The sequence below is a fragment of the Etheostoma spectabile genome, chromosome 17, assembly GCF_008692095.1.
Source record: "Etheostoma spectabile isolate EspeVRDwgs_2016 chromosome 17, UIUC_Espe_1.0, whole genome shotgun sequence".
Taxonomy (NCBI): Eukaryota; Metazoa; Chordata; class Actinopteri; order Perciformes; family Percidae; genus Etheostoma; species Etheostoma spectabile.
Genome location: NC_045749.1, coordinates 14,440,397 through 14,457,010, shown reverse-complemented (window position 1 = coordinate 14,457,010; position 16,614 = coordinate 14,440,397). Strand labels below are relative to the sequence as shown.

Below are 16,614 nucleotides of genomic sequence, written 5' to 3'. Positions count from 1 at the left end.
TCCTCTGTAACTGAGGATTATTAAAGGGAGGGGGTAATCTGTGTTGTTTGTCCTGTGGCCAGTGTTCAGAAAAATACCTATTTTCCAGAGTGTTGTTGTCATTAGCAGCATAGTAAATGTGACTTAGCCGACAGATCGTAATATAATTGATTGTACATGTGAGGTTTTTGGTGTTCACTGAGGTTGATTTAAAAGAGTTGTCAGGCAGACTGGGAGACATGGAAGCCGTGGAATAAGTTACAACTGTGGTGACTGGTGTAAATCTTGCTCTGCTATGACACTGGATAGAGGGCAATCTAAAGGAAGAGTCCAGCATTTAAAACACAAAAACATAATGTTGATGTAATAACATAAAAATGCAAGTGTAGTTTGTAATTTTCTAACCTAAGTGTAGTTTTTTTTACCTTTTAGTATACTGTTAGAAATGTATTGATTTTGAGAAAATGTGTTTAATCAGTTTCCTTTTCCTTTTAATTGATTCCATATGCGTCCTGGTTTCACATATGTCACTGGCTGCAGGAAATCTGGTTGCTATGGTAATTAGAAGCAAAAAAACCAATGTGGTCAAAAGCATGCAGGAGAGTGATGTCATTTCAGCCTCTGGGAAATGACATCTTCTTTATAGCCACTTCTGGGACCTGTGGTATTTAGATGTCGATACTTTTCTGCATCACTTTCATTAAAACTATAAATCCAAAAATACCATTGCACATGTTATGACATGAGTCTGTATTGCAGGAAGCAACATATTAGCTACAAAAAGGAACTGCTAAATTCTTTAAAACGTAAGTAAAGAGAGTTAAATGGTTGAACCATTAGTAAAGAACTGCTGTTTCCCCATTTTTCTTTTTTCATAGTTCACACTAAACATGAGAGGCCACATAACAGGCGTTTACAAAGCAAAATTGGGCTTGTCTAATGACAACCTTCTTCAAAAGAGATTTCTGTTGCCCGAACACCTCTATGGTGATTGCTTTACGTGTAAAAATAATTCACACCATGCATTTTTTCTTTTTTCTGTCTCTTCTTCAGATGAAAGAGACAGAGTGCAGAAGAAGACATTTACAAAATGGATAAACCAGCATCTGCTAAAGGTAAGAACACATTAGTGATAGCATCCTTTTTCTGTTAACATGTCAAATTCAGAATTTCTGCATGTGAAAACTGATCTCATCCATTTGTGTCCCATGTTTTCCTCTGGAAACTAGATTCATTTAATACAGAGGTGAAACCTAAATAATAGTTCAAATTCCAACTTTTCTTCCCCCTTTAACAATCTGCAATTTTGTCCTCTAACACAAACAATCCATTAGAGAAGAATTGGCAGTGATAACAATTACCACTTTCCATGTTGGGTTCCAACATGCTAACATTCCTCCCCAGATATTATTAAAGTTTGTTACAAGTAATTTAGCATGACATATGCTCTTGCTCTGCTGCAGCGACAGGTTGTTTTTTGTTTTCAGAAATTTGAATCGCTTACTGTGGCACTCCATGTGTGTGTGGAATTTAATAAAACACTTTAGCAGACAGACAAGCACTGGCAAGTCTCATCCAATAGGACTTTGTACAAAATGCATCACCACCTTGTAATCAAGCGTAATGTTATACTTTATAAGATCCATGCATCAGTGCTGCATTAATCACTGCTGTTACTACAAATTGGACTAATGTCTGTGATGTCAAAGGCATAAACATGGAAATATGTGATATATAAATCAAGGGGATTTCATTCATTCATTCATTTACTTCCCTATTATTAAAGTGCATGAAAAGCAATGACATATAATGATCTGCTCAATGGTACTGATATAGATGCGTTAGTTGAGGCCATAAGTCCTGTTAATGGGAGCGAGTAGCTTGCCAGATAGAAATGAGCATCAGCAAATATGGCTAAGGCCTCCTGCACACTGCTTGCGTGGCTTGAGCGTGGCGTTTCTGTTGCGTGTCAGTTGCGTGGCGACTGTGTTACGTTTTCTTTGTCTTTGCACACCAGAAAAGTGTCTGATGCAGCGCTGCTGCTTCTAGCCTTTCCTGTACACATGTATGTTTCCCCTTGATAAAATGACATATGGGGAGAGAGTTGTGGAAATGTACTACACTCAAGCAGTAGTGTACTTCATGTTAAAAATATATTCTGATTTGATAATAGCAAAGACAACGTTGGCGGTACTGACGACAAAACAGGCTACAGAATATTTTGCAGGTGCAATATTTGAATTATCAATCATTATTTATTATCATTTTTAAATTACATTTATATCTGCATTTATGTCAAAACCTAGAGACCTTTAATCATCAAAATGTCATTTATTAAATGTTTTCATGACACATTAACATCTTTTTGTGTTCTATTTTGCCTGGAAACGCTTCCAATACGCTTGCGTGTTGCATGAAAAATAGACGTCGGTCCTATTTCTAGCATGCACGCGTTTTCAAGCCGCGTCTGAGACGTGCGTGTCACGCAGGCAGTGTGCAAGCTCCAACCTGTTAACACGGGAGCTGAAATAAAAACGGATACGCCATGCAGCTGCGAAAGAAACCTCTGCATCAATGGTTGAGTTGTTGTTAAGAATGGAAGTGACTTTCATGGCTGCTGGTACAGTTTAACCCTCATAGATCTCTTCTTTATAAATATGGAATATGGTTTAATAACTGCGGTCAGATATTTGAAAACACGATGTACAATAGTTTAATGGATGGTACAGGTATAATGAACTGTCATCAATGAACATTTGTGCTAATAACAATATTTATAGGAGTCGTCATAGTATTTGATTTCATTCTGTATGTCAAAGCAAGGCTTGTTTCTTCCAAGGTAAAAAAATCCATCAAAGACTAATTGTGTGCTTAGGAAAACGGGTGGCAGTCGTGTGAAGCATATTAAACTTTTAGCGATGCAAGCAGTGTGTGTCCACCACTTTGGTCCTGACTGAAAAATCTCAACAACTAATTGCTGACTCTTGTGATGCCTACAGCCTCCAGACTTAAATTACATGATACGGTGGACCACTCTTTTTTCCCCTAACCGTCTTGTATATGTTTTGCTCCTGATGGTATTTTTGTGTTCTTTGATCATCATCTTCAAAGTGTGTCTAGGGGCCATAAAACTGTCCTGAAGGGTCAATTTAAGGGTCAACCTGCAACACCTCTCACTGTTTCATGAGGGATGCATTATGTAAACTTTGTCACAACCGAAATAAAAAAGAAATAAGATTTTATGTCTATAGTACTGCAATAAAACATGACACATGCAGAGAGAAACAGAAACATGAGTACAAAAACAATATGCTCTGTACTGTAGTTGTTTGAACGAGTTGAACTTGCGTTGATGGTTTAATTTAAATATACAGGTTTGACGGTCAGATTCTGAAATCAGAGGTGCTGAGTAATAGTCCGGGACCTGCTTTGTTGACCCTATAACATAAGGGTGCAAGTCTATTTTGGCTCCACAGCTGTGGCTGCTATCTGGGATTACAGTGCTGAAAGCCCTGTGTGAAAGCAGGTCAACGGGCAGCAGGGTGATTACAGAGGTGTGGTATTTAGGACAGGAAGGAGAGGTGGGCCTACAGGACGGAGAAAGACTTGCACCGGAGTTTTTTAAGTGCCTCGCTCAAGTATTTAGATAAGGTGTCCCGATGATATCATCCCAATGTGTGTGTTTTCATGATGTGTGTTTTATTCTACATTTGTTCCAGTTTGAGGGAGCTTTGAGGGAAAAAAAGAAATGCAAGTTTGTTGTAAAATGTGTAAAACAGTTTTTTCTAAAACTAGGCTTAAACTGAAACTGAACACCAAATTGATTGAAAGTGTAAGAATGTGAGAGACTTTCATGGTTCCTGGTCTAATCCTCAAAGATCTTTTCTTTAGAAATTGAGATTATTATGGTTCACTAACTGCAAAAACACCATGTACAGTAGTTGTATTGCAATGTTTGTTACAATGAACAGTCATCAATAAAAAATTGTGTTAATAACAATATTTGCTCACAGTTTGCTTCCTTATGTTGGTAGGTACGAAAGCATATAAATGACCTGTATGAAGACTTACGAGATGGACATAACCTGATCTCACTGCTGGAGGTTTTGTCTGGAGACACATTGGTGAGTTAACATTTTTCTGTTGTTTTATTTTCCGTGGTCTGTATTTCTAAAATAAATAGAGAGAAACAGCACTCAAAAGAAACAAGGTTGGTCAAAACCACTGATAATGTTTTGCTACATGTGGACATGATCCTATTGAGTTCTTAGAAAAATGTCAGTTGAGATTAGTCTTATGAAATCACAAAATATTCAGGTAATGAAAATAAGCAATGTATTCCTCTTCCCATAGAGCAATCTATTACACCTATGCATGACAGATGCACTTGCCTTCCTTTTCTCTGACTTGCATAACTGATGGTAGGAGGGGATCCTGGGATTTTAGGGTTCTGTAATCAGATCTGCTGTGATTGTTACATCCACCAAAACTTATTCAATAAAGTAAAAAAAATTTAAAGTTTAAACAGGTTTTGAACATTTTACAAGACAATTTTATTTCCTTTTTTGTTTCTTTTTCCTTATCCATTCTAGGATATCTATGAAATTGACTGATGTTTGATAAGTTGTGTTGTGTTATTAGATGTAAGATGTGGTACAATATGCCTTGCTTTAAATATGTTTTCTTGGATACACTGAGGGATGGGGCGCTTTGTGCCACAGTAGTAGTGTTCAAGTAGCGACATACTTGAGTGCGATATTAAATACGGTGATTACAGCAAAAGCAAAATGTTAGCAAGTAAAAGCTAGCAAGATGGAAAACTAGCTCGGACTAACTAGGAAAACTAGTTCTTGGCCACAGATAATCAGTTATTAACAAAGTTTAACTTGCTAACTAGCCTTTCTAACGCACTAACTGCCAAAGGCTACCTTCATTCTTCATTTGGCTCTCCCATTCTGCAAGCAGGCGCTAGGCTTGGCTATAGCAATATTATGGTCAATGACCTTAAAAGCTGTAGTGAAATCCAAGTGCACAGCCCAGAACCATTTCCTGTCATCTATATTACAATAAGAAAAATAAACTGCAAGTGTGGAATATCCCATCCAGGCCACATGGATACAGTATGTTGAAACGACACCAATGTATTGGTCTGTACAATTAGTTAAAAGTAAATTACAACAGATGTTCCTGTGCTCGTTTCCACAGGTGAAATTTATTTAAATACCATAACTACTTGAGCAGTTATTTAAACCTCTGGATGTAAAATTGCTGTGGGTTCTCTGCTGGTCGTGACTGTGTCCCGAACTCTTTCCAGGACCAACATTGTTGCACTTCTGTGCAAAAAAAATCACGTTCTGTCTTTTTGAGAATGCCCTTTTACAAATATTAGTGCACAGTAACTGCACCTGACAGTAATAAAGTAATATTACAATGAACAGTGTTTCATTTGACTGCGGGAAGCTGTGCAGTTATGATGACTAAAAACTGATGGAATTATTGTTCTGTCTAAACTCGAAGTTGATCGTTCCTAGGTGTGGAACACTTTTCAGATACAAAGTAACCTAAACCCTTTCACATACAGTATATGACTGAATGAGTGTTCTTGTTCTCTGTTAATCCAAGTGCCCAATAGGTTAGTTTACATCTGTTTATTTAACCAAATGGTTAAAGGGATTGTGAAAATTGTCATCTTATACAATAGTCTAATTTTATTTGTAGAAATGTAGAAATAAACTTAGTTAAAAGTAACTTTTTATATAATAAAATACAACAATATGTTCATGATAGAACACTTTTTTTTGCAAACTATAATGCAAAATTGTCAGGTACACACTGTAATATTGTTAGAAAACAATGTCCATATTACATGTTATTTTAACTAAAAATAGGAAACTGTCATAATGTTCAGCCTTTGGTTTGTGGCACTGTTCTTTGAGTATGGAGCCTTTTTTTTTTACTTTGTTCATGAGAAATCATAAGGGCATCAATTCTATATAGTTTAGTATTGTGTTCACATATACAGCACATAGCTGCACAGTGCCTGTAGCTGTAGTACTCTGGCCTAAGACAGGAGCTACTGCATGTTAACCAGCAGGCTATTTGAAGTATTATTTATACATGTTACCATGTCATTCTTTCATCTTATATTTAAGTACCTTAATACAGTCTTTGTGCAGTCCTATGCTCCATAATGTTATCATGCTGTGATGTCCCTTACTGAATTTGTACTGCATGTATTCCTAAGCAAGGAGCCCTAGCAGTTACTCCCTCCTTCAGTGTGACTAACTTTCATCCTCTATAAGCTATCTATTTTCTGTTTACATCCTGTCTCCCTTCTACTTTCCCCCTCTTCTATTCTCCACTCTATGATTGGTTTCTGTCCATTGTCTAACTTCCTTTTGATTTGGCCGCCGTGTGTGTCCATGTCTTCCTTTCTTTCCCATGTGTTGCCTTTTCGGTGATAAGCCAAGGGAGCGTGATTTTCTGAAGACATTGCGGTTGGTGAGTGGGACAGAAGCATGTGCAGTTGAGCAGCATGGAGACACGGTGGATGATGATGATAAGGGGGTACGTGTGGCTTGCCCCTCCACCCCCTTTTAACAAACTAATTCAGAGTTGTGTTGTGGCCAGTTAACGGGAGTGTAGAAACAATCCCACTATATGATTTGTCTTTTTGTAGTCTTGCATAATTGCGCTAGGCGATATTGTAGTTCTTCTATATGCTTTCAGAGTACTGTTTCCTTTTTCCCAATTTAGATAAATCTGTGATTTCTATGTTTCCTAATGCCACTTCTTCTGATCAGAAAATAACGTCAGAATCCTTGTATACATGCCCAGATGATACTGATGATGCAGCTAAATGTGCACATGAACTAAAGACCCAGGCATCTTCATGCTCAAATTTTCTTTTTGAGCATGCATCAACAATACGTTTGGCCCGCTGACCTTGCAAAGGCATTGAAGAGATGCAATAAATTATTAAGGAAATTGCCCATGATGCTTGGGTCTTTATATCCATCTCACTAGCTTTGCCAATCATTGAGCCATAATATCGAAGTGCTCTAAACCTTCGTGAGCATCAGGACATTTTTCATCTGCTGCTTTTTGGGCATCTTAAAGCCTCAAGAGCTCTTCATAAGTGTATGCGATTCACAGAATGAAAGCTGTGGGAGATGGGTTTATTAAATATTGTTGCTTTGCTATTGAGATGAGCGGGATTCCTCTCTCAGCTATCATTAACTTAGAAATATGGCGGAATGCAGCACTAGTCTTTTGCTGCTGCTGTTGCTGCTGCATCCTGGCTTCAATGCATTTTCCATTTCATTACCTCATGCTGTGGCCCTTTTCTGTCAGCGTGTATTTGCCACAAGCGATTTGATACTTGTTCGAACAATGCAGCATTCTGCTATCATTTTTAAGATTTACATTTAGTGTCTACAACACAGCAAACCAAATGTATTATTGTGTTTTTTTGTACACTTTAGCTGTGAGACTGTGTTAACTAGCAGGTTTACTTGGTTTGTTATTACACGTTAGAAAACTTTCTAGAGATGCAGATGGTGGAAAATGTTCTGTACATGCACAGATTTTGAGTGGGACTGCAGAAATGTCTACCTTTTTTTGGGTAGAGCTTAATGTGCATTCTTTGAAGTCTTTACCTCACCAGATCAGCGGGTAAGAACCTGGAAGCATGTCCTGTGTCCACCATGTTACTAATCATTTTTTTAATGTGTCCTCTGATATTGAGAAAAAGCTGATTACCATGCATGGCCCCTCATCCCTCTTTATGTCCACAGCCTCGGGAGAGAGGGAGGATGCGCTTCCACAGACTCCAGAATGTACAAATAGCACTCGATTATTTAAAGAGGCGGCAGGTAAGGATCAATCCAAGCACGCTGTAAAACTTGTTCTGTATACATTGGAGCCAACATTTTCATAAACCTTTTAAAAGTTTAGACTGCAGGTCAAATGAATATTTCTGCCTTTCCTGTCCTCTCAACGATTCATAGCAGTATTCTACTGAAAGTCCACAGAATTAAATTTTCACACTTTGAGGAAGCAATTATACAAAAGATTACAGCTGAACAGCACATTAAAATAGAAAAAAGTAAATGTATTAGATCATAATGTATCTTAGGAGTTGCATCATATTACGAGAGTTTTGTTTACACGTTAACCACTAAGGCAGGCAAATGTAAGCAAAGGTTCACTTAATTGAAATGGGAATGCAAGTGGCACACTGTGTCTGACACACACTTTGCGTGGGACAGCCCCATTCTGTGGTGATTACCTAGACACTGCCTATTCTCCAACACTGTTGGACTCGTGGCCATGTTCCTTGAAAATTAAAATTCAGTCTCCACAAATGGTAATGACAGCATTCAAGGAGCGCCGACTACAAATCCCATCAGTGGGGTTTTAGAGAGCTTTGATTGCCCTCCCCTCCCCCACCACTCAGGATGTGATGAAGAACACAGCTTGGCTGAGCCGTAGCCAGATGTGACGTAAGGCTTGAGACAAAGGAATCATAGATGGTCACAAATGACTTGTTCTATTGTTTTAGCTGCAGTACATATCAGACAAATTGATGCATCTTCTGTAATCAGTAAATGTTTAATGACTGTTTAAATTTTCTTAAATCTCCTCCTGCAGCTTATTGATTGCAATTATTACAGATGATCAGGCTGGCACTAGATGGATACATGAACTGATCCATTGAAACAAGAATGTGTTTAGACTCTGATTTTCTCTATTACATTTTTTTTTGCGAATTCATTAAATGCACATACTTTTTCACTCTGACATGATAGAACAGTCCTAGCAGGTTTATAGCATTTAATTAGTAGCAAGCATTCATTCTCTCTGTCATCTCAGACCAACAGTGTTCCTGATATAATATAATGACTGTTGTGCCACCTTGTGGTGCTTGATAAAAGACAGGCAAATGAGTCAAAATAGACAAAACACAGTTATACTCATGCTTTGTAATAATACACAAATAAATGTAAAGATGATAATGCCATATTGTAAAAACTCAAGAGCAGGGTTTGCACACTTAGAGATTTTGCAAATATGCGAAATGTGAATGATGATGCGTTTCCTGCCATCAGGTCAAACTTGTAAACATCAGGAATGACGACATTACAGACGGCAACCCAAAACTGACCCTGGGATTGATCTGGACCATTATTCTGCACTTTCAGGTCAGCGTTGTCATCTCATGGTTTAATAATTATGATTAATTTATTAGGCAAGAAAGTACAGTTTTAGAATGTATTACTCCGATACTGGATAATTACTCACTTTCATATCCTTGTACTATATGTAAGTAATGAGTTCATGCTACTAATAAGGTGTTAATCTTAAACTTATGTGTATCTTTACATCCTACTCCATGTTGATATGTTGGAAGTATCTTCATGCACATGAACTTCAAATAAGCAATATTTCTTTCTCTCAAACATCTGATTTGACAGAAACTACCATGGAGATAGTTTTGGTTTTACAGTAGGGCTTTTTTATATTTATTTTTTATGAAAAAGCCTTTATGAGATACCTTTTGTCTTAGAGTTTTACAGAGATTTCAGTGCAACATGAATTTGGGATTGAGTTGCATAATAGCGTGTCAAATGCCCTCCAGATTAATGCATTTAAAAGGATTCTACTTTTGACCACAAGGTGTCAAAGCTGTGCAGCATAGATCATGCTGAATGATATTATTGCTGTCTTACTCACTGAGGATTACAGTGTAATAAATGATGTTAGTGTTTACCTATCTTACTTTAATTCATGTTTGATTCAGCGCGAGTTGTAACAAGTCTATGTTTTAATGCAGCAGGAAATGGCTTGGAAATTTAAAACAATAGAAAAGTATGGTGATCTGTGTAGTCCTTTTATTTCCCAGAATCCACTTGGTTTACTGTTTTTGTTTTTTTGCTAGAAAAAGCATTACTCTGAACATCTGTACACAAATCAATACAACCATGCTTTGCTTTTTGGAGAGTTTTGATGGTTTTCAAGACTGTGCTCTTGGCTGAGTTTATGTTTCTCCCTGAATGTTCTGAAACATGTTGAATGCCAAGAGAATCCAGGTGTCCACCAAAGTGTCTATCCAAACTCCAATAGCATGCAGAAACTCCATACTTTAACTACTTCTCCCTCAAACTCTCGCTTCCCTTCTCTCCCTCTCTCTGACTGTCTTGCATTGGATTACTAATATCTTTGGCACATGCCACATTAACTCAGTGGTTGGTTAGGGACAGGACCATTGTACTAGTCTTGCACACTTGCAGATTTGATCGAGATGGAACTGAGTTAGCATACTATATTAGAACAAGAATACATCTGTCTGATTGCCCTTGATGAAATAATAGGGGATAAAGTAGGTAATGTAATTTTGCCTGGGCTTGCTGACAGGTTGCGTCAATGATGATGCCAACACCTGCTGCTGTCAGTCTCACGCAAGCCCTTGAGCAGCAATGGGCCTGTTTCTTCTTGATTTAGGGGATAGCAGAGAAAATGTGGCCTTTGGCTTTATTATATAATCACAGCTGACAGCAGATTGGCATGTATGAACTGTTTTTGTATTACATGCTTATATATGACTGGCTCTGCCTGAAGTACAGGGGTGGTTTTGGGGACATATTATATGAGCTTTTCATAGTGCCGCAGGCAATTGTTTTTTAATATTAACTTATATAAACTAAGAGTACTGACAGGGTCAGTGATTTGTGTCAATCCGCTGCCTCGTTGCTGGTTCAATGATTCTCTGCTGAAGTTTTGTTAGGGTGATTCAGACTATTGTTTGATCTTGTCTGCACAGATAAGTTGATTTCATCATACAACGCTACCGCTATTCTCCACAGCGGTGACCACGGTGCATTGTGACCTGGGACATGGTGTTGAGTGATGTGTTTATTTTGGTATAGCTGGTGACATTGCACTGTAGTCAGGTATTTCTATGCTTGTTTATCTTCTTTGTTTGTTACCGTCTCTGTGATGTCTACTGCTCTGTACGCAAACAGAGAGTCATGATTTATTCATTTCATTAATTCACTGATGGGGGAAAATAACCCTGTACCAAGCAAGTATATAAATAATATTAAATGCTATAAATCATAATTTTACTGAAATATAACATGTTTGTACAAACATAATCTAATGCTGTATTATTTGATAGTTTTGCCATAAGCTGACCATAAGTAGCAGTGTGAGTAATCAACAAACTGTAGTTGGAACTGGGTTTGCTGTCAGGTGACTTTGACCTTTAGGAAAACTTTGTTGGCGTCCAAATATTGTAAGCTGACAGTAGCACTAGTAGTCTTATTTTTAGTTGAACTGTGTGGTGACATTATAGTTATTTACCCTTTCACACACTACTTATTTCTAGTTTTGCCATGTAATACAAGTATTGGTTGATTCTCCTACAGTGAACCTTTCCCCCATGCGGTCAGGCAATGTTATATAATACTTGCTGCAATGGTTTTTATGTGTTGAATCACTTCCTGGTCAGAACATTTGCCCCCTGTGAACTGTGGTGGTGGGGATCTGTTCAGATAATAGTGTTTGTTTAAACCATTGGATTTAAGCCCCACCTCTGGCTCCGCTATTGTACGTATCTTGATTAATAGACAAAGTGAAAGCACTTTGTTGTCCAGCTCGGATTTAACTCTGTTTCTGCTGCTCTCTATGCTGTTCTGTTTTTCAAAGCCTTTCTGACTGGCTGGGACTCTGTCCAGTTCACACAGCCAAACTTGCTGAGCCAAAATTTCTCACAGCATAATAGGTGACTATCGGCTGGCATCCACTTGCAATTTAAACCTTGTCCCCTCCATCCGTCATTACAGACACAAATACTAGCAAACTTAAGAGGCGTCTGTGACGTGCACAGGTTTACTGTGTAGACGAAGCAGACTAGTCGGCACAAAACAGGTCTGTCCACAAGTCTTCCGGTCTTGCTCAGCTGAGAACTATAAGCACATGAGCCATGTCTGCGTATGCATTTATGGTGTTTGTGCTGGATTAGTTAAGCCAGAGAAATGTTTCAAAGGTCAGAAAGGATTCCAGTGTCAGAGGAGGGACTCGAGAAAAAGCACGCAGGGCAAGACAGAAAGGCAGTGAGAGAGGAGAGAGAGAGAGAGAGAGAGAGAGAGGATGAGAGAGAGAGGAGAGAGGGAGAGAGAGAGAGAGAGAGAGAGAGAGAGAGAGAGAGAGAGGAGAGAGAGAGAGAGAGAGAGAGGAGAGAGAGCGGAGAGACAGGCAGGCTGACCAGTTCTCAGCTGTGAGTCAACGAAAGGAAAAAGTCAACTCTGCTTTGAGTGAAGGGAGCTTTGTGCCTGACTGCCGGCTTGTCTGTCACTGTTTATTGTGTGGGAGTTGCACATCGTGAACATGGCTTTCTGTCAATGGGACAGTTACTCTTCAGAACAAGCGGAGCTTACCATACACTACTAATACTTTGGCTGAAAACAGCTCAGTGTCAATGGGTAAGAGACTGTATGACTGTTAGCCATGGGAAACATGTGTGGCTGTGTTCGAGGCCCTAAAGAGGAATGCTATGTTGACCCCAAGAAAGCTCCACTGAACTTAGAATCTAAAGAACACAAAGGGCGCCGCTATTTTCAGAGGAAGAAGAGGAAATCAGAAGACTTTCAGCCTGCTGGATCTCTCAGGAGTCCTGGAAGTGAGGCAACTGAGGCCATCTGCAGTAGTGCAGAGGCTCAAGATGGCCCAGATGGGAATGCAAAGGAGTCCCAAGCAGAGCTGGATAAACCATCAGAGGTGGAGATGCATCTATCCAGGCAGGACAGCATCAGTACAGGCATCTATGTTGGAGAGGTACCAGTTTTAATCCTTAGAGATCCCTGTAATCAATCCACAAAGAGGTTAGTTTACAGGTCAGGAAGGTTTTGCACAGAGCAGACAGACGATGACAGAAGCCGGTCTATTGTAAAAGGAAAGCTTCGCTGTATTAACACAACTTCCAGAGGCGTCTCAGCTAAGGATGGTCTGCTAGTGAAGAAGCTGCTACAGCGCCAGTTAAGGAGGGCTGTTAGCTTTGGAGCAGTGGAGCACATGCTACAGACTCTGAGGGGTAATGACAGACCTGGGAGTGAGGAAACGTTTGCCAAGATAATATGGGGCTCTCAAGCTCATAGGAGGAGGAGACGGAGGGCCTACTCCTGCTCTGGTTACGTAGAACATCTTCCAGCTCCTGCCAAATGTATTTCCACCCAACACGAGGTAAACTTAGAGCGTGTTATTTAAAGCGATTCATAATGTGTGTGATTCATAATAGATAAGGGCATTGGGTTATAATGTAACGTGAAAATTGCAAGGCTGATGTTGAAATCATGGACGTTAAGCACTACATTGAAAATAAATGCTTGATAAAACACTTCTTTAGAGTATCACCAGTTCACTGTTAAACTAATTTTCTCATTATTACATCATGTTATAAGCCATGGTCAGCATTGTCCCTTGTGCAGGTTGAGCATTATGTCATCATTGAGGTATTTTTTCTGTGTGTTCCCAGTCATTCTCATGAATCATATGTTATATAATGTATTTACGCCACAGGCCAGATTTACACTTTGACTGCATAATATGGCATAATTTACCTGAAACCTCTGTTCAAATATGAATGCTGCACGTTTATATATAGAGACAGGAACAGTATGTTGACATAGAATTTTTTTGTCAAAGCCCTACCAATATATTACAGGATCAGGGTAAAAAAATAGTTACTTAGATTTTAGAGCTTAGTGTAAGATCCCTCAATCACCTTTGGAGTAATAGCAGGCTTTTTTCAGTTTTATTGGTGGGGCTTGGATTTTGTTGAGTACATTCAGAACAAATAAATATGTCGTAATTAGTGCTATCACTAGAACAGTTGGTTTTGTATTTTAAAGTGATTACTGCTATATGTCCCCTCTTCTTTATATTTTGTACAATAATGGCTGCAGAGTTTGTATGAGAATCGGCACATTATAAAATCTGAGGACGATGCAGTGATAGTGGTTGTCAGTCTTCTGCAGGATAAGGAAGAGGGCCATGGTGCTAAAGTTTATTATTTTGTATCATGATATAATTCCTTCAGCACTGTTTAATCATCTAGGTAGATATTAAAAATTTCCTGGGATAGTTATTGACGACAAAATGTGTTCCGGCTCTAACGTTAATTTTTTTTTCTCAGAAAGAAAGCACAGCAGCGTCTTTATTTTCTTGGAAAAATTAATTAATTGTTCTGATACTTGTGGATCCTTGATGACTCTTGCAGTCTTATTGAATCCGTTTCATCCTTTATCATGGTGTGCTTTGGAACCTCAGCATGCTCAGTAGAAAGAGACTCAACAGTCAGTAAAATTCAGCTCTTTGACATTTATACTTAACACATTCTTAGGAAGACTGTGGCTGCCCTGGCTTGTCCATATCATACTTTGTTCAGGTCATTTGACTACAGACTAAAAAGACTACATTAACCGTTGTTTCGTTGGCCGTAGGCCTGTTAAATTTCTGTTGTATGCTTTCTTAACACATGTTTCAGGTTTTGGAAGCTATAGCATCTGGATATTCTTGTCTGTAGGGATTCTTCCATGAATTTTTTTTTTCAAGATGGTGCTATTTGTATCTGTTCTAATCTTGTTTTAGCTGTAGTGTGTTACTATTTTTTTCTGTTTTTCACTGTTGTTTTTATGACTGATGTCACTTGGCTGAAAATTCCCCCCTTGTAGGACAGTGATTGATTGATTGATTGTTTCATTGATTGATTGTTTCATTGATTGATTGATTGATTGAATCTACTTTTTGTTTCTGCTTGTTTTTTTGTTTAAACCATGTGTTGTGACGTAACATTGTCTAGAAAATAGAAAAAAAACTTTTTGAAATGTATCCCCTGTGGCTTCCCTAGCAAAAGGAATTACAGAATTGCTGACACATGGTGTTTGGTTGTTTGGGATGCATGTTGCAGGAAAACAAAGTCTACAAAGGCTTGAATCAACATTACTAAATCTTGTGTGAACTGTAAATAGAAACTCTTGTTGTCATAAATGTGCTTTAAATCCTGTGTGCCAACAACACTGTGGAACTCGACCTGTGAAGTGACACTGTTGGTTAGAGGTTATCTTAATCGTCAATATAACACCCATTGGGTAATTTTTTCATATTTTTAACTCTATTTCACACTGACCTATGTGAACAAAAACTATTATCTAATTTACACGTAATTCACACTTGTACAATAAGTACTATCTTTATGAAGGTTAAAATGTCAGTCTTTGTTGTGACATGAAGTTTAAGTAAATTTAATGCAGTAGTATTTTTGAGGCTGTTGCTTATGTTATCACATTTAATTGCATCATATTTCAAGGTGCTGCTCTGATTGTTGCCACTCAGTAATGGTGAACTAATCTCACAGGGTTATTATTCACAGGTTTGTGTGTGTGTGTGTGTGTGTGTGTGTGTGTGTGTGTGTGTGTGTTTGTGATTCTGCACACTTAACGTCATGGCATCTTGACAGATATCGGAGATCCATGTGACAGGAGAGTCCGAGGACATGACCGCCAAGGAGAGGCTACTGTTCTGGTCCAGGCAGATAACAGATGGCTACGTAGGTGTACGATGTGACAACTTCACAACCTCCTGGAGGGATGGAAGACTATTTAACGCCATTATTCATAAATACAGGTACCGTAACACTGAAGAAACTACAGGCTATATAAAGCATTTGGTGGGTTTAGGGGTCTTCTGTCCGCGTTTTTCTCGCCTTACTGGTCTGTCCTTCTCCCTATTGCAGGCCAGACCTGGTTGACATGAGCCGTGTGTCCACACAGGCCAACCGATCAAATTTAGAGCACGCATTTTGTGTAGCTGAACATCTGGGGGTGGCCAGATTGCTGGACCCCGAGGGTGAGATTCATACCCACTGTCATGGATGTTTTGATTTAGGAAACACTCAAACATTTCAACACCTTTTGTGCTATAAATCTTGTGAAGTGAAGCTTGGAGATTTTGGCTTGGGGAATAAGTCCTCTGAGCAAAGCTCATTGACATGTTTTGCATCTGTGACCTTTTGGTTTTGATTTCCCTCATCAGACGTAGACGTTCAGTCACCCGATGAAAAATCTGTCATCACATACGTCTCAACGCTGTATGATGCTTTCCCAAAAGTACCCGATGGTGTTGATGGAATCAGTCCTAATGTAAGTTGATGGCATCAGTCCACAAGTAACTCCACCCAAATCCAAGTGAAAGTGATAAAGAAGTGCTTTATTTCTGATGGTCCGTTTTCTTTTAACAGGATGTTGATATCAAATGGGTGGAGTACCAGAATATGATCAAATACCTCAGCCAGTGGATCAAACACAATGTGGCCATAATGTCAGATAGATCATTCCCCAACAACCCTGTGGAAATCAAGGTATTCAATATTTGAATCTTTATAAACTTTATTTGCCCACGTTGAGCTGTAGCTGTCTCATTTTACAGAGTGCTTAGAGCCAGCATGTGCATGGTGAAGAATAATTGTCTTCCTCGAATAGCCCACATGCAACGTCTGCCTGCTGTAACTGAGACTTAAAGTGATATTGATGGATATGAGAGAGCAGCAGCATCCATTTGCCGCAAGAAGTCGATAGC

At 38.8% G+C, this 16,614-nt stretch overlaps 1 protein-coding gene across 27 annotated transcripts in view; it reads left to right on the top strand.

The window, feature by feature from the left end:
- Positions 1 to 16,614, top strand: part of dst (dystonin) — a 108,458-nt gene that overhangs the window by 23,321 nt on the left and 68,523 nt on the right. For 17 of the 27 annotated variants that reach the window (XM_032541436.1, XM_032541433.1, XM_032541442.1 and 14 more), the window contains 9 exons: positions 1,033 to 1,094; positions 4,014 to 4,103; positions 6,445 to 6,546; positions 7,776 to 7,853; positions 9,090 to 9,182; positions 15,497 to 15,663; positions 15,773 to 15,885; positions 16,072 to 16,178; positions 16,277 to 16,396. In XM_032541436.1, coding sequence (XP_032397327.1) covers positions 1,033 to 1,094; positions 4,014 to 4,103; positions 6,445 to 6,546; positions 7,776 to 7,853; positions 9,090 to 9,182; positions 15,497 to 15,663; positions 15,773 to 15,885; positions 16,072 to 16,178; positions 16,277 to 16,396 — 932 coding nt within the window. The other 10 variants (XM_032541459.1, XM_032541458.1, XM_032541457.1 and 7 more) reach the window with 4 other exon arrangements.